General features: G+C 43.4%; 1 protein-coding gene across 9 annotated transcripts in view; it reads left to right on the top strand.

The window, feature by feature from the left end:
• The window catches only part of LOC120893818, a 55,853-nt gene extending 29,713 nt beyond the window's left edge, over positions 1-26,140 (top strand). For all 9 annotated transcript variants that reach the window (XM_040295933.1, XM_040295937.1, XM_040295940.1 and 6 more), the window contains exons 3-8: positions 2,717-3,416; positions 13,274-13,458; positions 13,549-13,621; positions 14,714-16,105; positions 16,173-16,392; positions 23,541-26,140. In XM_040295933.1, coding sequence (XP_040151867.1) covers positions 3,329-3,416; positions 13,274-13,458; positions 13,549-13,621; positions 14,714-16,105; positions 16,173-16,339 — 1,905 coding nt within the window. In that variant the 5' untranslated portion in view covers positions 2,717-3,328 and the 3' untranslated portion in view covers positions 16,340-16,392; positions 23,541-26,140. The remainder of the gene's footprint in view (positions 1-2,716; positions 3,417-13,273; positions 13,459-13,548; positions 13,622-14,713; positions 16,106-16,172; positions 16,393-23,540) is intronic.
• Positions 26,141-26,409: the final 269 nt, after the last annotated feature.

Below are 26,409 nucleotides of genomic sequence, written 5' to 3'. Positions count from 1 at the left end.
ATCATACGATATACGGAATAACACAACTTTAAGCTCTTGTCTTGGAGTAGAAGGAAAATAAAAAAGAAACCCCTTGGCGAGTGACAGTTATTGTAGAAAACGTACACCAATGTAACTCAATCCCGATCATGACGCTTTTCGATTTCCTCTCTATCTCTCTGTCTCTCCGTACAGCGGTCAATCAGGAAGGAAGTACGGTGACCCGAAGTGAAATACATCGATGCACGTTCGCCACAAAACTGGTTGGATGTGGTAGAAGTTGGATATTCTGTCAATTCCTTGTAATGGTCGGTATGTTGAAAGGATACTATCACGTCGTTAGTTTAGCTATTGGGAGTAGGAACACAAAGACGCAAACCACCAGAACGTTGTCCCGCTACTTTATCAACCCGACAAAAGCGGATACGAAGCGGAAACACACTGATCATCGTTCGAGGATGGTGTGGTGTATTACAATACAATCATTGTAAAAAGAAATTGTATACTTTTTTGTGGGTAAAAAATGTGGGATTCACTAGAAAGAGAACAAACGTAGCCCACGTATTACCGTGCCTGGTTGGTTCTCCTAGGAATGGTTGTGTGTTATTTTTCCACTTCGCAATATGGATTAATAAAACGGACAAGCAGGAAAGCGACGCAGAACCGGTATCAATCGAAGAAATGATTGGCGTTTTTCCTCTCGCTCGTCTCATCACCATCATCAGTTTTCAAACATAATAAAGCAAGGGATTAAGGGATTTGATAAAGCAGCGCGCGTATCGCAAGCTTTTCAAAACGTAACCGAAATGATCGAATGGATTGAGCTTAATTTACATAAACGATCGGTTTGCCTTTTTTATTTTGCAACAAAGGAAAAGGAAAAAAGCTCACGATGTAACAAGCGAAATTGGTCTGCGGTGGAGAATGTTCGCGGCTCTTTACCTTCGCGTGCATGCAAACGGTACAGATTGCGTTGGGATTGGATGGGAAGGGTGGGAAAGGAACAAAAATGCCACAAAGAAAGCAACATCCCGTTTAGCTTGGACTTTATCTGTAAGAGGATTATATACCTGATTGAGCGCGGGAGCGAGCGATTGACCGCGAGGGAATGAAGTTACCCGCGTGCCTTAAGTGAACTTATATCGTGCAGGAATGTGTTTCGCATTTTCCTTCTTTTTGTGTGTGTGTTGTGGTCGCACTGAGTGAAACATTGCCTCGGCGTTATATTTGTTATTTTCTGCTCGTACTTTACCGGTAACGGAAGCAAAAAGGTGCTGTGGTTAGGTGGGTCATTTTACTTAGCGGTTTCGCCTGCCTGGTTGATGTTGCTTCGCGTCCAAAGGGAGATTAGAAGGTGCGGTATGCGTCCCCGTTTCATCAAGGGAGTTGAGCAAGGGAATCATGATAAGTTTCTTTTTATGATTGAATGCGATCAGCAATTCGCAGTGGGTATTATTTATTTTGATGAGTGGGTAAGATTCACGTTTAGCAGTTTTAAGGCCTACTTGTGCTTTAATGTGTTTGGAGCTGACAGGGAGAACTGATGAGCAAAAATTGATCAGTAATAAATAAGTATTTAATTAAACGTCTGTTGTTTTCTCGTATGATATGATTGGTTGGGTTGTTTGAGAACCGACTATGAAACCACTTTATTGCCTTCAATTTAGGCTGTCCACCGGCTTTGTTTGCGTACGTTGAAAAGGGATTTCAATGTTGGCTAAAGCTCGAATCAATTAACTCTCGCCGTGAAGGGTTCAAATTCATTGCCAACCCCGACCCATTACTGTGAACGGTTTGTTGTGTTACCGGAATTACCATACCCTCGTGTGTGAAAGGTTTATTGTGTTCCCGAAGTTGACGACACAGCGCTCGGATCGAAAATGACAGTTGCAGTTTCAACAATGTACTGTACTGATTGTGTTTTGGATTAAAAAAGTTTCACTCCCGTTGAAAGGGTTGGATCGATCCCGTAGTACATGGCATGCGCACACCAAGCGCTACATGATACATGAAGTTAATCGGAAATCAAGGTGACGTAATTAAAATCATCACACGAGGAGAAAGGGTATTGGAGCACATTCGGTAACTGGTTTGGTAGAATAATCCGAGTGAAAGGCACTTGACCGCTCGATGGCAGGGAAAATGTTTGTTTTCCATTATTTTTGCTCGATAAAGAGAATGCTTTTTACTTTAAATGTTCCTTTTTTCAATAAGCATAAGTAAGTGTTCCCAAACGAGGAAAAACTGATTGAGCAGAACATAGGACGGATATTAATGCTTATTGAATTGAATTCGCCTTTAGTATCGAGAATGTGGATTTTGGCAACCTAGTGTACTAAAGAACTTGCGTTTATAATCTTTATTTTATAAAAAAGTAGGCAATTAATTGCAATTTTATGTAGCAAAGAGTTTATCAAAATACGCGAAAGTAATATAAAAATAAAAGACGTAGTTTAACACTATCAAAAAAATTGACTTTGCGCTCTCAACACATATATAATGTCTATCAACAGAATGGTAAAAATAGTCATGCTCTTCAGAAACAAACCAATCGTTGCGAGACAAAGCAAAAGCACAATAGCAATGAGCACAATTTTCTTCTCGCACTGGTACAATCATCCAAGAATACTAAGTATGTTTGAATAGGAACAAAATGCGTGGCAACTTAATTTGATTCCACCGTCAGCTTGTTTTTACACTACTTAACAATCATCACGTTTCTTTTCCACCTTTACAGCTCACCGAACATTACCAATCGTCGGTTCCGGGTTCCGCGGTCTACTTCGACACTCACACACAAACGCACAGACACCGCTCTCAACCCGTTCCGTTGAGCGCTGTGCAATCGTGGTGCAAAGGAAACCAAAGTAAGGTGTGGAGTGACAGCGAGCGACGACGGTAACCAAGGGCAGCTGCACAGGGATGCAGTAATGAAGTGCATACTCAACGGAAGCAGCATTAGCAGCGCCGGCGATGATGATGCAGCGAGCAGTTGACATGCAGCAAGTGCAACGAAGTGAAAGAAGGCATTCAATCGTGGTGATCGGTTCGAAGCTGTCAGAAATTCAATCGAACCCGAACAACGTTGCCCTGGAAGCTGGTGTGGTGTAAGGAAGCAAAAAAGCAACCAAAACGTAGTCCTTTGCTCTGTGTGTCTGTGTTTGCGCTTGAAGCTGTGACAGTGTAACGGTGGATTTTCGCTTTCGGGTGTGCTTTTTGTTTTTTTCCAGTGGTGGTTGTGCAAATTGAAAACAAGAAAAAGGGGTATTAATTCTGTGCTGATTGGTGAAAAATATAAATCAGTGAAGTTAGGTTTCAACTCCCGGTCGAAGGAAAGTTGATAGAAAAAATGGGGGGTAACATTGGAATAATGTCGACGGTGGCGGCTTTCCCGGTAGTTATCGTGCTGCTACTAGCGACAAGGATGTCATTGTGTGGTAAGTTTATTTCCTCACTGAGCTGCTTATATTTTTAAACTGATTTTTAGGACAAAACTTACTCACGAAAATGAAGCCAAATGATTCTCCTGTGGAGCGTTTCGCTGTGTAAAGTTGTTACCATCGTTACTCTTGTTGTAGTAGATCTGTCAGCGAGACATAATCCAATTCCATGGAAAATGGTTTGCTTTTTAAATGCAAAATTGCTTCTTTCACCCAAGACACTAAGTTTGGATAGGAAAATGAAAAAGATTATCATACCAATATCAAATCCTTACTGAGCGCTAAAATTAAGTATTCTTAGAAATACACATTCACCAAGTTCATTTGACCAAATAATGTACAAATAAATTAAAGAGCATCTCTAGTGGAGAACGTATCAACAAAGCAAAAACCCCGATCAATCCAAAGCTTATCAGATGGTGGAAAATACTTAAAGGGCGATGAACAGATTAACCTACCAGGAACGGGTCACCCAAAAAGGGGAAGCGGTTGTGGCGAATAATTATTCCTGAATGCTTCATGCGCCGCTTCCGTTCATTCCGTTTGAAGCGGTCGGAAATGCAACCAAGCAAACGGAATCGCAACTGGAGGCACCAAAAGTCTGCACTCATCGTCGCCCATTTCACCCGAATTCCTGGCCCCTCTGAAATGACTGAGCGTTTTGGAAATGCTCCCGGTCTAATGAGCCTAGATGCTATAACGGCTCAGGCTTTTCCATCCGACTGTGTGTGTGTGGGTGCTTTGAACAGTGCCGTTCACTCATTTGTGATGCATAAAAGGGCGGCTCATCCATTCCCGGTAGCGTCCAGAAAAGCATCACCTCCCTTAATGAGATCGTTGACAAGCGCGAGGAAGCGGAAAGGAAATGAGCATTTAAATTGTCCATCCGGCCCCGAGGAAGGGGGTTTTTGTGGGCCACGGCACACACACACACACACACACTCGCACAAAGGAAACAAAAAATAATGGCTGAAAGTACTGACACTCGCAAAGACGAACTGCTAGAGATAGGGAGAGCGAGAGAAAGCTAGCAATCGTTTGCTTTCGGAAGCTTTAACGTCCCTCAGGAACGCTGCCCGACGTCATGGCAGCTCGTTGCCAGGCGTTCATGTGCTTGGGGAATTCGATTATTGCTCGTGCCTTTTCCCTTACACCGGCACTGTGATGAGTTACTAATGAGAGCTGAAGTGTGATGGAAGCGAAGGTAATGCGACGCCTGTGACGGGGACTGATGATGTGCTGCGATGGCTGTTGCGGAGTCCGTTCCATTTTGATGCGGGCTATCTGTTTTGCATTCCGTACTCTGATGTAGTGTAAAAATTAAGTGTCTAACTGTAGCTGGAGACGCCTGGAGAGGGAGAAAGTTGACGTAAGGTTGAGCAAAAATTGTGTTCAAAAATAGAAGAAAGGCAAAAAAAACAGCAACTGCGTATTCGATATCTACTTGTTTGGAAGTCAGCCGGTGCTTCTAGCTGCGTCTCTTCCCAACAATGAAGTCTGTTTTTGATAAGGAGCTAAAAACTCTTAAGCTTCTTAACAGCACGATGAGCTCGCAAGCTTTCAATGTTTCAGTAGAAACACATTTGAAGAAGAAATGATATATTAATAGAATTATTTTCGATTGACTTGGTGTAGATATTATTGTACATTGAATCGAGAAGAAAATAGTTGACGTATATTTAGCGTTTTTACTATTATTATTATTTGCAGCTACAACTTGTGCATATATTGCTACTAAAGTACCGTTGAAAAGCATCAAACTAGGATAATAATAAATGTCAGTTTGTCGGTAGTTTGACACTGCTTTGGCACAACAAAGAGCCACTTTGAAATCACAATACAGCAGCTAAACGCTACCAAACTGCTTCGGTAAAGGTTTAGCTAAAGCGGTTGCAATTTAGCGGAAAAGTTATCGCAGTGCGCTTCCCAGCCCTGACGACAACCATGCTGCTCGGAACCATTTTGCAGAGACACGCGATGAGGGAGGGATAGTACGAGCGGGTAAGAATGGGCACAAACTTTACCGAACTCGATGGCCATTGTAAAAACTGCTGGCAAAGGTGCAGGCTTGATTAACGACACTTTTATTGCTTTGTGTGCTCCGCTCGGCTTGCATTTGGTTGTTGCAGCTTAAGGCACAAACAGTGTGCAGTGTGTGACAGTGGCTGGGAGCCTGTATGGTTGGGACTAACCCAACCGGAGATGATGAAAGGAATTACCAGTGGGCATTGTTTGTGAGGATTCCATTCCCTTTTTCTCGTAACACGTACGATAGCTCTGTTTGGATGTGGCAACTTTTCCTATAAATATTGCCCCCAGCTCGGTGCATTTCAGCTCCAGATGTTGGGCCTGGATCGTGGAGAAGGATTTACAGGATTTGAGAGCAAAACTGTGGTGCGTGTTTCAATGCAAGGAATAGGAAAGGGCTTATATTAGTGGATTTGGTTTCCAATTGGGAAAGAATACAGCAATGGTCTTATAATTTTTATGTTCTAGGATTGAAGTTTGTTTAGTTTATCATCAAGTAAATCTGTTAATGTAATATTGATATTTTACGCACTTTTTAAATTTTAAGTGATAGAGTACATACGTAACAAAAGCATAATTCGGACAGACTGAACAACATCGACGCTTCTCTATTCTTTGTCAATCAGCAACATAAAAAATACACGGATATGGGGTTGAATGGGAAGCCACAGAGACTTCTTTTATTTTTGAACTGACACGAGGATCATCCGACGGAATCCCCTTCGTGACGTGTGTGAGATTATTATTGCATCACTCAGAGGAAGGTTTGTGCACGTGATAGATTGCGGAAGAAAATGTTATTTCCTTTCCCTGGGTAGCCTTTACCACAACCCTACTCCTACCCGTCTGTACGCGTATGCTTTCTTCTGTGAGGGATAGAATTTACAAATCTAACGTACCGAGAGAGAGAGAGAGAAATCTCCGGTGTTCGTGGAAATGGTATCAAATCATCCTATTTACTCGTAATATCTAACCCCAGCGTATGAATACGAGATGAGACCGGGAACCTTTGCTTAACGCTGGGCAAGAAAATCGATTGTTTAGCCCTGGAAAATGATAGACAAAGGCCGGCAAAAGGCGGACAGGAGGGCAATGGGGCAAGATTCGGATTCGTTTCCGAGAAAACCCGGCGCATACGTGCTTGTATGCAGTGCGGTGTTGCAGTTGTGGCAGTTCCGTGTGCACAAATCCAGGCACTTCCTCGACAAGATGATTCCTCAGGAAATGTCTTCCAATTGCACACGGCGACCCGGTTGTAACCGGTTGTTATCACTACTGACACTAGGTTGTAGTGTAATCCCGTTGCACAATCGCCATTCACATGCACCGTAGTGTAGCTGTAGTGTTTGGAGTGGCCGACCCGGGATGGTGGTGAAGGACATCGATTCCTGGCAGGCACTGAGTTCACCGAGATATGACATGCAAACAAACGGTGCCGTGTGGTGACGACATTCAGTGCAGCCCGGCAAGCCAGTTCGTACAGCTGCTGGCCACAGTCCCGCTTTGACAAGTGGTTGGCCGCGGTCGGAAGGAACACATGGAAAACACATACGGAGCAGCATGGGGATTTTGAATCAGAACTCTCAAATCTGCCGTCCGTTGGCAAGGGCATAGGGAATGGGTTTTGAAATTGGCTTAGTTTCTTGCGGTTGAGATGTTCAAGAGGGAAATCGGCGGTGCAGCGTGGTGCATGGGACGCGAACGGGTGGAACTTACGAGAGCTTGATTTGGTCGGCAACTGTCGGTCTATTCTCTGCGATGTGGTAGTTATGCGATGGGTCGGTAGCGTAAGGCTTACCCGAATTTATATCGGTATTATAAAGTGTGTGCTTCACTGCTCGCTAGGGCACGGGGTTTTAGGTCACCGAATCGTTGGTCCGGAAAGCGGAAATCGAATATCGACCAGCGAGTCTGCTTCTGCTATTTACCATCATATGCTTCACCGGTGCGTGATGTTGAACGTGGACGTACGGTTGGCCTCCGATGGTCGACAAAAATCACGGCCGCACGTTTGGGAATAACAATTGGGAATGGAAAGCATCGAGGCATAACACACAAAAAAAAAAACTGCTACACAGCAGAGTGAAACAAAACCGGCGTCAGACAAGGTGAGACGTGACGTGTATTAGGCACCTTGCAGGTCGGCCTTGTTAGTGGACGAATTTCTGTTTCGATCGCAAAAACCAGGTACTTCAAGAATGTGCGGGGAAAGATTAATCGGTCGACGATTGGAGGAAATGTTGGAAATGTGACCGCTCAAGTGAAGCCTGTAGGGTTATGGTTAGGTAGACTGTGAAGGACGAACGGTGTTTGCTCGTATATACGCTTGGGAAATGGAGAGTTTCGGTACGACGGAGGAATAGTTATTAGAAACACTTTACCTTATTTCATGCTCTGTGGAGTTGATGGAAAAAGGAAAACAATTGTTATTGGATTTTTGGCCAGTGGAACATCAGAGCAGGAAAAGAATTTTACCTTAGTGAATGTGGTACTTTGCGTTATTACCTATTTTTCTAGAAAAAGCATGTTCAATTAAATGTCTAGTATTGTCAGCATCATGTGCAACACATAAAAAATTAACCAAATCACCGCGTTAAAAATGAAAAGAATCAAAGCTCCAAATTAGGATTAAAACGTAGCATAATGTAACAAAATCCGTATGTACTAGAACACGTTGCCCTGCTTGTCCGTTTCTTTTTCATTGTTTCTTCATTCTTATTGTTGTGTTGCCTCGTGTCGATAAACTTCACACGCGAACGAAGCCAAACTTTCCTCCCGGTCCGGTTTTGGTTTATTATTTTAATGAGCCTTACTTTGACGGCCACAGATCTCGCTAGCGGCAGTTGGCAAAACAGCCGCACGATGGATTTCTGCTGACTTGGCTGGATAATACAAGTTCACCATCTTGAGGCAGTTTTGAAAAAAAAACTGCGAAAGCATGGATCTCCCCTTCTTCCTGCGGTACGAATAAACTTTCCACTGCTGGTGCCCACTCGCAAGCAAGCGGTAAAGAGAGAAAGCGAGATTTTGAGTCACTTTGCTTTTTCAGCACAGAAGTTTTCTCCCGCCCCCCAAACGAAGTCCCTCGTCGACCTCGTAGTGTCTGGGTGGATTGTTTTCACAAGGCGAAGTTAGGTAGCGACGTTTCCTGCTGCCCACCCGCGGGACACGGTGCTGTGAAATTTAGGCTCCCGTGGATCCGCTAAGACGGCAGCAGCTGATCCCAACATTGGCCCGCCGTGGCTCACCCGGACGGTGGCCCGGGTTTTGACACTTGCACTGGGTGGGCGCTGGGCCACGAGCAAAGGAAAGCTCTTAATTCAATCAGCCGGAAAGCTATGATTTTCAATCCTCGCGAGAAAATTGGCAAGTTAGCGCGTGGAAAAGTCGCGACGCGCGTGGGCAACGGGAGAAAATGCGACTGGAAAACGAAATAAAACTGATCTCGAGTTCGGTTTCGTTGGCTTAACGGTTCAGCTGCACTTTGCAGCAGCAGCAGCAGCAGCGGTGGGAGAAAAATTAAGCGCCGGGCATTCAGTAAAGAAACCATCGGTTACGCCGACACAGCCCCCATGTGGCCGTGTGGAAGGCAAAGTTTTCATAAATATTAAAACTTCCTCTCGCGAGCACGACATTCGCCCGGCCTACTGGGGTTCCTTTCCAAGCCAAGCCAAGATGGATTAGAAGGTCAATAGTGTTAGGCCGGAAGGACGCCGGGCGACGGTAGGTGGTGGTGGTTGTGCGAGGAAATTTGTTGGGAAAGTTTAATTGCATCTTATCAGCGCAGCTGATTAGGCTCTCACAAAGGTTTTTGTCGGCGCTGTCGGCACAGGGGACGGATTATTCGCGCTTGGATTATTTCGTACGACGGACGCTCTTCCGCGATCGGACAGCTCTGATAGTGAAGTGTTATTAAGATTTAAGCACAGGCTAGGAAAAGTTGGTAGCAAACATAGTTTATGATAAGCAAGTGATTGCGCAAAGTTGGTAAAATATATTGTCGAAAACGAATTTCGTTGGAAATTGGAGGAATGTGCTGATCTCAATCGAATTTGGTAAAAAAAGATAGATTAAATTGTTTTTTTTAATGGCATAAAAATGTACTGAATAAAGTAGTTTCTACTGGAATAATTCTGTATAAAAATATCTTGTTTGACTCTACACGTTAAAACGCCATCAAACCTGCTGTCCAAAGTGAAATTGGCGGTAAAACCTGATGAGCCATGAGCCGAGCATTGTATGAAAACTGGCCAATTGCAATCATCAGCAACCGAAACCACTTACCGTCGGTTTCGCAGCGGGCACTTTGGAAAATTTCTATCTCTGAAACTTGTGCCGTCAACTTTTCCTTTTACCTGTTTGAATTCCAGCAGCACACCTGCGGGGAGGTTTGAATTATTCCTGCAAACTTAAACTGCTCCCGGTCCGAGTTTCCCTCCATTTATGCCACGCTCTTCTTCATTCCGCTTCTTGCAGACATTTCTAACCACAGTCTGAAAGAGTTAGCTAATATGCTAACATGTTGTGCGAATGTTGTAAAACTCCCTCGCTGGCAAAGAATGTCTTTTTTGCACAGATTTGCTAACAAAACCAACGTGCACAACAGCACGGGAGACAGGTTAGCCGCTTACCCGGATGGGCTAGCTGCAGTGGAAGGATAAACTTTGGCCAGCGGCTTTTGCAATCACGTACCAGTTAGTATGGGCTAGCGGAAGAAAGTTTCATAAGTTTTCTTTTGAGCTGGTTGTTAATAGAAAAGTGAAAAGTGGCCCTGGCCGCATCCCAGGTGGCAATACTTTCATAGGTTTGCTGAGACACTTTCCGCGAAATGGTCTGTTCCGACTGGTGGGTGAATATGAATCCCTCCCAACTGGGGATTCCTTTGGAGAAGAAATGAGGTGGAAGATGAGAATAAAATTATAAAACTCGTCAACATTTCTGAAAGCGGAAACACAGATTTTTTCGTCACTCTTTCTGAAAACACTAGGTTGACAAGTTGATGCGGCTTTCGAATGTTACTGCTTTTCTAGAGCGAAAGTCATATTTATGTATGAGTAGTAGCGAACGCAGAACAAGTGCTTAAAGCATTGAGGTGTGTTAAAGCGAGAGAAATTATTCAATCATGTAAAGGTTATACAAACAAATTAAATCCAATTGATAAAGCTATCAAACGCGTGCTCATTCCCTATGAAAATGAAGTACCCTTGTATAATGACAACATAAGCAGCTCTATTGACGACGATCGGTGATCTTGAGCATCCGGTTTTACAACTCAATTTTTGCACTTTATGCTCAAATTACGCTGAAAACCTCGACAAGGGGAAAGAAAACATTTGCTATAAAAATAACCGTAAAGTCCGCCCGATTTCGTTCACCCTCCGAGCCCTCGGATCGGGCAGGACATCCTCCCGGGGCGAGTTGAAACTTTCCAATCAGTTCAGCTATTGCCACCGGGGGATGAGGGGGGCGTAGAGTGTGTGAGTGCGAGCAGCAGCCAAAAGCAAACTCTGCTCCCGACTACTGGGAACGAAAGACAATCGCTACAAGACAAATCCAGTAAGGAGGGGGTTTTGTTGAAGAAAGTTCTGTCCAAAGTTTCCACCTAAAGCCTCCTACCGGGACCCAGCTCCCCAGCGGTTGGTGGTCAAATCTGCCCGGTGTGAAGCACAGCCCGTTGTGCCCCATTGTATTGAGATATTCTTCTTCTTAGACTCGGCTCGAAGAAAAACGACCATCGTCGTGGACGTATGCGTGTGGAAGTGGTGGTGCGAATGGTTCGGTGGAGCTTTTTATCGCCCCATGTGAAAACATTGGGAACCATTATTTTCCTTCACTCCACGGAGCGTTATGGTGGGTTCGGTTGAGCGGGGAAAGGAAGAAAGTGAAGGACGCGGGTGTGAGTGTATGAATGTTTATGATATTTAAGGAAGAATGAAGACAACCATAACGCGTGCATAAAGAATCGAGCGTTGTAGCTTTACCGAGGAGTTTTGGGGTCGGCGGGGTTTTCAGAAGCGTTCGTATGGTTTTGTCAGTTTCCAACACTCGGGATGCAATGCCGGCTCGGCAAGTGGATGGTTTTTATCCATACCGTTAGCTGTACACGCCTTATTTCCGTACCAGCGCACATTCAATAGGTCATTTCGCAGGGCAGGGTTGGTTGATGTATGGCTAACAGATTAGTTTATTTTATCAGTTTATTCGTACAAACACAATGTTTGATAGCATATTTATGTAAGTAAAAAAATATATCGTTGTCGATGATTGGTTCGATGCATAGTTTTGTTCATGGTAGTTTACAAAAATAGTACAAAGTAAAGGGTAGCATCTATACGATTATCTAAGAGGAAAGCAAACCCTGTCTTATTGTTGTTCCTAAAAGCATTGCAACCTCCGTTGCACTTTCTTATTTGTTTTCGTGGACATGAAGAAGACAAGTAGACGAAACAGCTTTCAGGCGCGCGCACACACACATCCTTTCAAAAAGGAAAGAGAGTTCAAGTACGCGCAAGCATGAATTGTGCAACGACCAAGTGCAAGCTGTGAATACTTTAACGCTCTGTCGCCGTTTTTGCCGGTCCGGCTGTCGTCAACCGGCTTCCCAATCGTTCCACAAGCTCTCCACAAACATCGTCTATCATTTTGGGTAAACTTGTAAGCAACGGTTGACGCTTTCGGTTCCCGCCTTCTTCAATTCACCGCCCCATACCGTACCTCCTGGACGAGACAAGCAAAACTTGGAACAATTGTACGAACACTTGGCACACGATAGAAGCGGAACGAAAGAAAGAAAATTTATGAAAAAAAAACATCGTCAAACGAGAGTCGGTGAAAAATTGGATCCTGTTCCTTCAGAGCAGGGCAGGCGGGAGCGCTTGGAAAGAGTTCCTTTTTTGTGTGCGATCGATTTTTCACAGCACAGGCGAAGATGGCGGGAATAAAAAAGATCGTACAACTGCACTTTGTGGCTTTGATGGCAACCGATGGCGGCGAGGACAGGCTATCGGTTCGAGCATCCTTTTCTTACGCTGCTCTCGAGTGGACAGACACACACACAAGAAGAAGAAGAAGTGCTCTATCCATCGCGCTCGAGGCGAACACGGGCGAACAGTTGCGCAAGCATTGTAATGTGCATGTCCACAAGAAAACACGAATGCAACTGTATGGCGACGATAAGAAGAGTTGAACTTTTTCCTGCTCATAGTTTAATTTTCTCCGACTCCCCTGCAGGGGGTTGGAGTTTCCTTCTCTCATTTTCTCATACCATGTGGCTGGTTCTGTGTGAAAGATGCATTATCTGCCGGGCATTTTGTTGTACTGAATTGAAGCGGAAATAATAACGATAAGCAAGTTGCGGCCCACCGAGTCGAGTCGTTTTGCGGTGAAAACTTAAATGGGCCGACGGTTGTTTATCATTTCAAGCAGCCGAGTTGTTGAATTGAATCCTTGCGCCATTTTTTTTAAATATTTCTTGGAGCGTTCTCCTAATGGGAGGAGCAGCAAAATGAACAACCGACGGGGTTGTTTTTGTTCCCCAAAATTCTGCCAAGTGGTTCTCGCTCTTTGTTTTGTTAATTCGTTTGCAGACCTGCTCCTTGATGAATGGTGTGTATGTGTGTGTGTTAGTATTTGGAGTGGATTACAAAGCTGTTCGCAATGGTGTGGCTCTGCTTTCGGGGTCGGATGAAAAATCACTCCTCGTGAAAAGTTTGCTCGCCCAATCTCGCCACCCCCGGTGGTGGCGGAGATTGTTTCACCCCGAGATCGATTAATTAATGGAGAGATGCTTATGGTTTGTTGTTTCTTCTTTTTCTTCTCTTTCCCAGTGCCGACACATTTCATGGAGATGGAGCAACACTTTCGCAACAGCATCGATCTGGACGCGGAGCAGACGGAAGCCCGGTACGATCAGGAGATGCTTTCCGACATCATTAACGATAACGATCGCGGTGAGCTGCAGAAGGCGGAATCTTGTCTGGTCGATGACTACAAGTATGACCACGGCCAGAAGGTAGGTGTTTGGGGAACGAGACAGAGGCTTTTCTTGCTGTGTTTTGAAACGGTAGAATGATAATATTTTTCTCCCTCCTTTTGTCGACAGATACAACGACTGGATCCGTGTGAAATTTGTCTCTGCATAGACGGGGAAATATTCTGCTGGTGGAAACAGTGCGGTAAGTGATGTACCGGGGACAAAGGACAGGGAAATAATTGGATTCATTGAATGAAAAATCCGTTTTTTCGTGTGGTTTTTATATTTCATTTCACATGATGCTCATGTAAGTGTTTTTAATACGGCTAAACCATGGTAAAGCACATAGAATCAATGAAATATGCTATAGTATCGAAGTAGTAATCGATGAATATCTGTAAAAGTTTATATCTTCCATAATTTTGTTGTTATTCAAACGTGGTGCATAATATTGTCCTCCACAATCTTTCACCTATAAAGCAATGCTTCTATATATCTTGTATCGTTCGTACCGTTCTGCCGTTTATAGCTATAATTTAACTATTCCAAAACAAAAACGGATCCTCATGATCCTAACAATACTGGGACCTCTTACACTAAACCCCTTTTCGGTCCGCAATCATACGTCACCTGCAGCGGAGGAGAATCTTTTATCTATCCGTCGTAAATTAATGCTACCATCGGTTTACCATACTGGCACTGGTGCCGATCGATTTTTGCTACAGTCCAAAGACCAAACGAGCCTATCTCGCATGCTTTTTGGCAGCATTCAGGTCAACCAGCTACTAATCAGATGAACATTTTTCATCCACAAGCATGTGCTGCGGCGTACCAGGGCTCGTTCGGGCCTGTCGGTGTCTGCCTACTGTACCGGGCACTGTTGTGGGCTATCGTGATTTATCCTTTTTGCGGGAAACGGATCGGCACATCCCTTAAATTCATAATGCAATTTATGGGCATACTCTTGGTGCGATAAGAGGGTGACCGTGGCCGGGATGGGCTGGAGATAGAATGCTGGCAAATTGAGAGTGTCACTTAAGGTAATGCAATTTTTCAACAGCTTTTTGTTACCGACCAATAGGCAAAGGACGCTTTGGTGCCGGTCCATGTTGTGTATGGTGGTTTAGTTGGAAAAATAGCATGAAGGACATCAGCACATGATTCAAATTTGTTTGTAAACGGGAAGGACTTGGAACTTAAAACAGGGAATATTTGGGACGAGATTATTTTAACTAAGCAAAAGTCCAAAAGTTTGTTGTTGATATTATAACGTAAATTCTTGGCTTTTTTGTAGATTCTTTGGCGAAAACAGTAGATGACACGGATCCACAAATCAGTTTAGCCCAGCAAGCACCCAAGAGTGATCAAACGTCAACGGAATTGATCTCCGAAGCGTCAACTGTCATGAGCACAGCGTATGAAGCAAAATCAAAATCATCCTTTGACGCAGTGGCCACAGAAGACAATAGGAACGGAGCTACACGGCTCGTGCTAGCAGATTCGCTTAGCGACGGTGGAACAACAGTCATAAGCAGCACCTTGCCGATTTCAACACCCGCATCGAAAGCGCTAGACAGCGATCATAGCTCCTCGGAGACGGTAACGCATCACGGATCGGTGCACACTACGGATGTGCTGGATGGAATACCAAAGAACATTTTAAGCTTTCCACAGACACCACCAATCATGATGTATCGCCCGGTATCGATGGGTCCTATCACGTCCACCACGTCGAGGGAGGGAAAGTATGTAGACGGTGGTCGCAAGGTCGCCAAGGTCGGGTCGGCGGCAACGGGAGTTCGAAAGGGGAAAGCCGGTACGTTGGGACACAAAAAGTTGAAAGAACACAAAAAGAATCTCCTGAAGGGGAAGTACGAAGGGGAATTTTCGTACGAATTTGATCGCAAACCGACAGTTTCGATTGCGAGTGACGCACTGCCGAAGATGTCCGAGATCGACTCTAGCAGGGAAGGCGACAAGTTCCGTGATCAGTCAGTGGAAGTAACCGAGAGAAATAACAATGCGCCAGATGGCAAGGAGCAGCAACAGTTCGGCGGGTACGGTTATGGGATGATCCACGAGTCGGAGTCCGAGCACCGACAGCCAACGGTTCCGATGCGGTCGCATGATCGGGATGTTCCGCAGCACTACATAATCACCTCGTCCGGGCATGTGGAGATGTTTGATGATAGTGGAGCGATGGCAGGACCTGAGCTTGGGACCGAAAACCATGGCGACGGACTTGAGAAGCAACCGTATCGGGATGTGCTTAGCTTCGATGGACGAGTATCGTCCCGTGTGACTCAGGATCAAGCGACAAACGGTGATGAAGATTCCGACGTTACGGATAGTGACGAAGGGGACGATGAGGATGAGCGACTGGATGACGTTGGTGCTGTTGCGCCAGCGATCATGCTTACTACAAACGTCACCCAGGGCAAGTACAGTCTCGGTGAGGGACTGCATTCGACGCAGCTGCCTCCGTCACCGTCGTCGGTAATTGATATCCTCAACTCAACAACGCTCGAGACGACGGACTATGTCGATGGAACGAATCACTCCGAGCTAATCTACCCGGAAGTCCCATCCATGAGCAGTAGTGGTGGTAGTAGTAGTATCAGTAGTAGCACTATCACACCACCGACCACCAGACAGGATCAAAGTGAACAGCACTGCGTTGTTATGGGTAGGTTTGTGGAATTTATTTGCGGTTAAATGTGATTTAATGTAAATTGAATGTCTCGTCCGCACAGGCGTTACCTATCCGGTGGGAGCAGTGCTGAAACAGGAAACGGGCAACTGTCTGCAGTGTGTGTGTGTTGCCGGTCCCGAGAATGATCCCGCTCCAAGGGTTACCTGCACGCCCTTGAACTGTCCACCCTTGATACTGCCGGATATTCTGGACGGGGCAGGATTTTAAGTGGAGATGGGAGCAATCATACACAAAATAGGAACAAGATGCAAAATGTAAAGGTAAGTGAAAGAACGATGTTTAGATAACGTTTTATTAAGCTTTTAGTTGTTTCCTGTATGATTTTGTGAGCCTTGAGTTCGACCAAACCAAGACTCCTCCAAAGACGATCGATATGCTTGGATTGTAGAATATGTACAACCCTTCAAAATTAACATACATTAGGTTACGTTGACATGACTACGCTTACCGCGGCCCACTTTCCGGTTCAATGAAATCGATATCTAACTCCAGTGTCATGCCAAAGCATTTACCTTTCCCGGTGAAAAGATGTTCAACCATAATTACAGTAATTGAATAGCAACCAGCCAGCTAACGACGACAAAATTTGCATTGAGAATTCAGATGGATTTCCCCCTGCCGACAGGTGTCTGTCGCTCTGTTCTAATGCACTGAGCTAGATGTAATGTGAGCGCAAAATTTCCATAACGTGCGAAGGGATTTCCCTGGCATGGGGAAGCAGTGAAATAAAAATCCCTCATCGTAATGTCAAATAATCAAGTATAAATTTGCATCACTTCGTTTCCGTGCAGTTCCCACGTGCGGCTCCGGCAGGGATGAGCTGAAATCGATCACAATTCGTAGCACACGATGCGAACGGCAATTATGATGCGCAGTTTCGCATAACAATGTTTGCAATGTTACCGGTGTTTCGGTGGCTCTTTTACGGTGAGCTTTATTGTGCTTTTAGTAAGAAGAACACACACACACATGCGCGCACACGACCAGGTCGGATCGATGTACATTTTTCCATCAAAATTTTCACACCAGCACCAGCATCGGTGGCTTTCCAGTGGTGACAACTAAATCAATAAAATTTCAATTTCCTCTTACACCTCGAAAAAAAAACCCAGTGCGATGGGCTTTTCCGCTGAAAAGGAGGATTGAAAAGGGACGTTGTAAGCCGAAGCTAAAGCGCTTTTTAGGCCGATCATATTTTTTCTCTAGTATTGACTGTTTGCTGGACCGGCGAATGTATCCGACAACCTGCACGAATGGACGCCATTTTTCATCCGTGGGGAGATTTATTTAGTGGTCAAAGTGTGTGCCGAATAGGGAAGACATGAGATGGAGATGTTTTGTGCGTGTGCGTATGGTTTCGATTTTGATAAGCCAGAAGTAGGTCTTCGGCCGCTCCGGATCATGGTCGTTTATGAGTCTTGCAGTTTTTTGTTGAGTCGCACTCGCACAATCGTTTTGCTACGAAGGATAGGATTTTCCGTTTTATTCAACATTTCATAGCTGAGAAAGCTAGCGTTAACGATTTACCAGATTGACCCACGTGCGACTGAGGGTGGCGTGAGCTCGATAGCAGCTAGCTGGCAAGGGATGGAAAAGAAGAGAGCCTGGAATAGGTTTTTGGTACAGAAGTGACATCTCAATTTTCCGCTACTTGAGATTTAGGAGTACTTTTACACACAGCGTGGTGCTGCCGGGGAATGGAGCAGTTTTTCTTTGCGGGAAATGTGATCTTGCCTTTTGCATCAGTGCGAGAATAGATTTGCGTAGCTGTTTGTATTTGCTGATACAAATCCTTTTGTTTTTTTTTCTTTTCTTTTGAATTTTAAGTTGGAAAGACATACATATTGAATTGTTTGTATTTAAATAGATGTCGGTTTGTCAACGTTTTCACAGATATAAATTCGCTGTTGAATTTTATTTAATTTTATAGAATGATCTTAAAACTAATTATTCTCACAGATATCATGAGTAGCAATAATATCATTATAGAAATTAGACCAATGAAAAAATTTGTAATTTCATCGCATTTCTGAATTATCTGTTTCCAAAATATAATAAATTGCTTACCACTTACATATCTAAGCATGGAGCAGGGGACAAATTGTATTAGGAGTTAATGACGAACGTTCGAATTAACTGAACGAACGGATAAAAGAAACCATGAAACGAAGTTGCGTTACACAGTTTATTGACACGATTAAGCGATCCTGAGGCGTAATATGTCGTTCGGATCGATGAAAAAAAAAAACATAAGCTTCATGAACAAGAAGCTTCCATCTGTCTTGATGTCTTGACAATGATTGGTTCCCGCAGCGATCCAACTTCCGGTCACTAAGGTAATCGCCGTCCGTGGGACATTATGGATTCTTTGATGTAGTATATCGTAAGATTCCGTTTTGACCATGTTTGATGGATGTTACTTTTGCTAAATGGACATGTAATTTCCTCTCAGTCACTCACGTTGCAAAAATGTTTAACAATGTTTATTCATTGGTTAGTAATTGAATGAAATATCCAAGATTATCTGTAGTATATTTGCTTTAGTTCTTTTATTCATTACTTTGGATTTCAATTTATTGAATTGGAATCAAATTACATTGTTAATACGATTGGGTCATACATGTTTTGCCACATAGTTTATGATGATGTTAACGATGTTGTACAAACTGTGGCGGCAAATTTGCTTGTAATAATTCATTTTTCATTGTGTTTGCACCCGATGTTTTATGTTAATCTGTTCCTTATATGCCGTCCTAACTAAATATTGACTGAAGAACCGTATTTATTGACAACAATGACTGTTATGACAACAAACAAACTGCATTACGCGCGCGTATTGTTGTACATACCATGGGGTAAATTTTAATCTGCTTCATAAATTTGCATAATAGAGTAAACTACTTCATCATTGATAAATCAAACAGAAAGAGTGCATAATGTGAATTGAAATCCTTCCCTCCCATCCCGTTCTATTGCAATCGATCGATTCCGTTTCTGCCTAGGTACACGTTACGCTTATTTAGCGCTGGTAGATACTATCCTAGCCCGAGTTATTAATTTCCTCTTCGCTGGCTGACAGTTGTAGCAATCGATTTGATGCGGGATGGCAGCCGAATTAAGCTGTCAGTTGCATATGTGAGCGGAGGGATGGCGTACACAGCTGCGCATCCATCTGATCGGCAGCAGCAGACATCCAGCAGCGTTTGAACCAGCTGTGCATACGATCGAATGGTTTAACTACACGAATTTTGGTCCCAAATGACTGACGGGCAGGATTTGATCTGAACCAGAGCACGGAGCGCGAAAGCAAAGGGAACGCTTGCCTTTCGCTAGGATTGGGTGGTGGGTTTTGCGCTATTGTTCCATGGACCGCAACAAGCGGATACAAGCCCTGAACGGTGGAATCCTGACGACGAGATGTCGTACTCTGGGCCGTGCTTTGGTGCAAGGGTACAAAGCTGGCTCATTCGACGAGGAGAGCTCGCCAGCGCAGAGCGTAGCTGGCAATTGGATAATTGATGCAGAAACTCATTTAGCTGGCGTCTGTCGTTTGCCTAATTGTATTGTCCATTTAAGCGACTGGAAAATGGCGTCCATTACGATGCTCCATGATGCACGACGCGGAATGGCATAATTGATGAAGGAGTAAGCGGGAATCGTAGTTGCAAAGCGAGATGTGGAATGAAATGAAATAATAAAAAAAAATCGCTTCATAAAACGGTACAGCATTTGAATTTTAGTGCTTGATTAATGTAAATTGATACTTTCTCCACACGTGATTTTTTTGTCGCAAAAAAATCTTGAAATAGACTGACGAAATGTTCTAAAAATGTAGAATAGCCTTAACATTTCAATTAATTGCGGTAAAATGCGGTACGGTAAAATGCATCCCTTAGCGTTTGGCAAAAACCAAGCACACAAAAACCAAAACCAAAAGAGCCGTGTTTTGAGCTCGGCACGTAATTACAAACCCCCATCATCAGACACGATGTTGTAGCCTGTCGGATGAATTATAAAGCGGTACCGCCACTTAATTCGATCAGCACGATTAATAGCACGGAGCCTTTCGACCCCGTTTAGGCGCTGTGGGTCGAAATGGTATGGTCACCCCAGCCAAGCTATGGTTTGACATCCGTCCATCGTGGTGCCCTCGTGGGGCAGGACGATATTGGTCATTATCGGGTGTCCAAAAATGCGTGATCGTGCCGGTGAATACGGGGTCAGCATGTTTGTGTATGGTAATTTCATTCAATCACGGGCGGGTAATCCTGCACCATAATCCTTGGAAAGGATAAATGAAGATGGTATGGGTGGTTGTCCAGTGTTTCCACGTCCTACGTGGTAGGTTTTTTTTCTTTCTTCACATTTTCGGTGGGTGTGAAAATGGGTGGGTTCGCAAATTTAATGTCAATTAAAAGGCCCGATAAGGTGACAGGCGACAAGGCGATGCTTAAAACTGTGATTTGTCTGGTTTGCGTGTTAGTTTGTGCTTGGTTAATTAACATTCTATTGTAACTGGAATCAATGAAACCAAAATGCTACAATGTTGTATGGTGTGGAATGCTTTGTTCTTCTTTTCCGATCTACATTATGAAATAAAAAGTGAAAAGAAACATATTTTAACGTATTTTCTTCCTGATCAGATTATAATTGTAGGTTACAATTAGCAACAAACGATGGTGATCATTAAATGCTCCGGTAACGATGCTTCCTATCATATGCATGGTTTCCAACGAATCAATTTCCTGCTAGAGCATTCACAAAACATCGCCATGGGCAGCGTTCGTTTTAAATGCTGTGCCTGGTTTAGCTTCTGGGCAATCCATTACTGTAAAACGGAACCCCTCGATTCATCCCCTCGATGTGAGGCGCCTAGTGTTATGCAATTTGCAGCACACACATCCCATTAGCAAATGGGCAGCCCGGTTCTCGAGTTCGGTTACGAGTTTTAGAAGAGTTATTAATTTTCCATTTTTACTCGCCGTCGTGGGTTATACGGGGTCTACCGGTCCGGTTTGTATGCACGTTCTAGCCTACCTGATTGATAGCCGTTGCCTTCTGATCGGAAGCTGAGGCATCGTTCCGTAAGGATGCTTTCGGTCCGAGCGGAAATGACCTCCACTTTGTGGTTGAACCCGGCGGTGTAGAGTGAACCAGGTTCCGGTGCTCCCGGTGGATGGAACGTTTCGAAAGGGTGTAAATTAAATTATCTTTTAACAATAAATCAGTTCATTAGCAAACCAACGGGATGCGGTGCTTAACCAGTCGGTGCAGCTTGACGGTGGGTAAAATGAACGGGTGGTGGAGAGGATACTTAATCCAGTGGTGGAAAAAATCATCCCATAATAGACCAGAGCATTCATAAATAATGCATTGATTTTCATTGGCAAACTTTTGCCATTTTCATTAATTAATAGAGATTTTGCTAAAACAAATCAATTAAAAGTGTTGCTTCGTCACGATTGCCGTGAATCAAAAGGTTCAAATTGGAATGTGATTTGTTGCGGATGCTACCTGGAACGTTTCGTATCTTTCATTCTTAAAAGCCTTAAGTTATGCACAAACACATAATTCTTTGCAAATACCTGCTCGACGTAAGAGAACTTTCAAAAATTAGCATTCTTGATGATACGGGAAAATGTATTATGAGAAAATTCCATCACTCAATAAGGCATAGTTGATCTTGTTCAGTAATTGGTATTTCAACTCGTATCACGTACCTACGTCCTGCAAGTGAAATGGCAGCAAACTGTTTTGCCCCAGGAGGTCTCGTTCACTGCGGCGGTGCTGGAAAGCCTGCCGGGGATTTTCCATTTTATTCTCAATTTGATGTATGCGCCGGGTGGTTTGTGGTTTTGCTCGGTAGTACCATAAATGTGTAGCAATTAAAAGCTAATGCGTAGGGAATGGTGATTGAATAGTGATGTTTAATTTGTATGCTGTGGGTTGGTGAAGCATAAAAGAGGTTCTGCTCGTGCTAGAGCATCATGCGTTTTCCTCTGAAATGGTTATGGTTTGGGTCGGTTTAAATGGGGTACAAATCGTTAATGTGAGGTGCTTGCTACAAATAAACAACAAAGAGCATCTCTACTAGCTTCGTGTTAGTGGTGTTAGCTAGGGTCGGCATCCAATGCAACAACCTTTAATGTTTTGGGGCAAAGTGCTATACATTGCGTTGAATGGCTCATTTGAATAAAATGCCTCGACGGTTCTAAACTGGATTATGAGTCTGAGTAGTGAGCGTCGGAGAGCATAGTTTCTGCCATTTTGAACTGTTTGAGTAGCTTTTGAAACTTTGTTCCGCACCTTTTAATAAACACAATTAAATTAGGGGAAGAGGAAATATCCGATTATGTGTGTGGAATTTTCACGCTCCTTTTTCCCTTCCAAACCCAAAACTGGGAACCTCTCGATACATTGTTAGAAAAGCCAATCCACCGAATGGAAGCAAGCGAACATTCCCTAACCGCTAGCAATGTCGGCTTAAGTGTTTGATTTTCGCCAACCACCCGTTCCCGTAATGGAACCGACTTGAACCAAAACCTCCATCTGTCGTATTACATCAATCTGGCGCTACCTGGGGAGGGGGATGGTCGCCCCGAATTCGACGGGATTTGGCATGCCCGCATTCCAACGGCCATGAGCCGACGTCGAGAATATTTTCCCGCCACACACCATGGTATGTATCGATCCCGCGGGCACGGGCTCTCCGACTACCGGCATTATTTTCAGCTAGGAATTTGGACTAGGAATCGATCGAGCGCTCTGAAGATGCGGGTACGGTCGTCCATATTTGGGGTTGCTGGATGCTGAGGGACTACTGTGTAAAGCGAACGGCTTGAGCGACGTTTGACGGGTTCAAGTGTGTATGTTATCAGTGCGGTTCGATAAAATTGCGTAAATTGGAAAACAAAATTGTTCCACCTTTTGCGGTAGGGGGGAAAGTTGCACGAGTCTTATCACGACGCGCTGGGCGTGTAAATGAGGATGAAGTTGGCGTAGCTTTTGCGGAAACGATATGGGAAAAGTTGTTTCTTATCTCTCAAGCTTCCACGACGCAAATGGTTATCGTTGTTCATTGTCGCGAGTGTAGAGGCAAGGCTGACTGGTGGTTTAATGGACTTGGGAGGGAGTGTGTTGAAGTCGTACGGCCACATTGTGGAAAATTAGTTCTCTGAAGCGTGCACTACAACAACATTGCAAAATGGGCTGGTACAAACTGTAGAAAATTTAGAGCAAACAATGACGATAATGACATTATTATTCATTATTTGTTTAAAATGTACTATTATTATTTTAATACATTATAATTTGGTAAAAGTTTGCCGCATTTAACAAAGAATTGTTTCACTGAACTTTTAATATCGTAAAAAGCAATTGCAGTAATTTTTCACAAACTTTCTCACAGGCAAAGTAAATCTTGATGATTCATCGCAGCCAACATCTTCGCGAGTGATCACTCATGACACATTCCAACAAGGGGAAAGAGGAAAGGGTCTTGGCAAAAAGTATATCTAAAGGTCACCATCTAGTCGCAACACAGTGAGGTAAAACTGTTGGAATGAGTTAGACAAAAAAAAACAGGGGATAATTACATACATAGCGGATCAATCTTTTTAGCGTAGTGTTGGGAAGAATGGAAAGCAGAAGAATAGAGCAACAACAACAACAACAACAACATCAACCAAAACAATAAGCCAGTCTGCAACAAACAGACACACAATATCGAAGGAAAAATATCACACCTACAAGGGCTCAAACTGGGCTGCCCGGAAGGAAATATATCAAATGGTAGCGTAGAGCAAAAAACAAAACTTTCCAAACGCTAGCACTAGTGATACTATTAGACGAAGGTGCAGTTTAGTGTAGCGATAAGCCGAAGTGTTTTACGTTAAGCAAACATTGCCGTTTCCGTTCGTCGGGCCGGCAGACCGAGCCGTTCTCGATTAGATTCGTAGCAAATCTGTCAGATTGTTCGTTGTGAATATATAAAACTTGTTCTTACTTGCCGAACGGTGACAGCACTTTGTCTCACAGCCATTCGACACAGCTCAACACGATAGGAAGCGTACAGCGGTATTATGAAAAGCTGCAACAAAATAGACTTAAACTGTACACTCACCAATAACACAACGTGGCTCAAGCAAACTGAAGGTAAACTTTTCGTTTCAACCAATCTGCAAAGTATTAATTACAGATGGGCAGGAAATATAAACCGAAAACCGTAGCTTTTTTGGGTGAGATTTGTTTTTATCAAGAGTATAAAGCAAAAAAAAATCAGAACTCTCGCTCAAGCATATTCTACCATAGCAAAAACAAAACAAAAAGTTTCACGAAGGACTATTAAAATGAGATTACCGGTGCAAAAGCTCGGCTAAAACCTCATCTACACGGTGGCTTCAGTGGGGTTTTCGCTTGGACGTAGGATTAAACGACAGAATATTGCGGATGAACCCATTTCCTTCTTCCTTTCCGTTTCTATCGGTTGGTCAGCCTCTCATTTAGAAACGGTCACGTACGTCACGATTTGTTTGAATGACGACAAAACGGTGGTTAGTATGGAATGGGAAGCGTTTTGAAAGAGTAAGATAAGAGTGTGGGTGTGTACTGGAAAGGAAAATAAAAGTTAAACTTTAGTGGAATATTTAAATGGATCACTTTCCCATGATTTATATAACGAAACGAGATATTCTCCTTACGAATTGTTGGTTCTTAATACACAGCTTTGAGGTTGTATTATTTCAAAATAAATTACCCAAATGTTGTGTTCGTTAAAAACGTTTTCAAACTGGAAAGTAATATTATGTAGAAACAAACGAATTTTAGTCTTCCAATACTGTTGTAAACCGAAAACCCTGAAATGGTTAGCTTGATTGGCACTTATCCAGCAATTAGTTATCAATTGAAAAGCTTACAGGATTGTCATTCATTTAACAATGGTTTCTTATCTATTACTGCCCACTCACACACTCTCTCCATACTACAGTGAGCTACAACAGTAAGCTTAGAACTGGTGAGGACAAAATGGAAAAGCCGAGTTTATTGAATCAAACATTTGATGTAAAACAAGTATAACTAAGGACCTATACTCTTTATAACCTACCACGTATATACATACTTAGAATAGTTCAACAAAGAAGGGTACGAAACTAAGGACATTAAGAAGCGATCGGGAATTCTCTGTAGACACTAACCCATCCAGAAGAAACTACATTGGTAGGAAGCGGAATCCCGTAACCCGTGTGTTATTCAGGTCGAATGTTTTCTGCCCTGTTGGCATCGAACTCTCTACAGACAGCTTGAGTGAAGGCAGCTCTTAAAAAAAAAAAACATAACAAATACAAATAGTTTGACAAAATAGTTTGACAACCCCTTACATTCCCCGACACACGTAGATCGCAGATGGCAAGGTGAATTTGTTCTTAACTGTACTGTGCGCCCGTGTTGGGTGTTCTAGCGCGTTCGAGTTCAATCACTCGTGTTAGTAGTGTAATTTTCTTGCATTTTAGTGCATTTTTCTCCGTCGAGCAGTATAAAAGACTCGATGGTGGAAAGAGTAGGGAAGAAAGGCGTGGTGAAATGTGGCAGCCAGAAGTATCGACGGGAAGACACAACAACAGAAAGAAACACATCACGTACGGATCAAAGGATCGACTATCTATCCAATGAATGGTAATTAGGGAGGAAGAAAATTGTACTCGATATATTATATATATACACGCATACATACATACATACATACATTCATACAATACGGTGGTTATGATACGAAACACTTAGTACAGTGGGTGTGGGTAATGGGCTGAATCCCGATACATTCTGGATGGTAGTTTCGGTGCATTGTATTGCAGCCTAACGATTGCAGATCGCTCCCTGGATGTGTGTGTGTATGGACAATGTGCTGGAGCAAATGGGAGTTCCGGTGCAGTCGGGGTGAAGCAAAGTGAAAGTGTTACGTTATTTACGAAAAATAAATCGAAGATTTCTGAGAAAACTTACCGAGGATGATGACGATGGTTGATGGCCTTTTTTAATTATTTTTGGTTTATTGCTGCGTATGTTTTAAGTGGTAAGTAATCGAAAGTTTTAACTTGTAAGGTAAGTGCTTCTTTTTAAGGTGCGTTATTAAATGTCTCGTAATTCATTTATCAGTTCATTCCTTCATCTAAATCAGGGGCCTCCAAACTTTTTAGCTCGCGGGCCGCATTGCTTCAAAACATGCGGCTCTTTTTTACAACAAAATACTTGTACAGTTTCGTGTTACTAAAGCTTGATTT

Source organism: Anopheles arabiensis, chromosome 2, assembly GCF_016920715.1.
Source record: "Anopheles arabiensis isolate DONGOLA chromosome 2, AaraD3, whole genome shotgun sequence".
NCBI classification, from domain to species: Eukaryota; Metazoa; Arthropoda; class Insecta; order Diptera; family Culicidae; genus Anopheles; species Anopheles arabiensis.
Note: the sequence above shows the minus strand (reverse complement) of the source record. Positions and strands in the feature narration are given on the sequence as shown.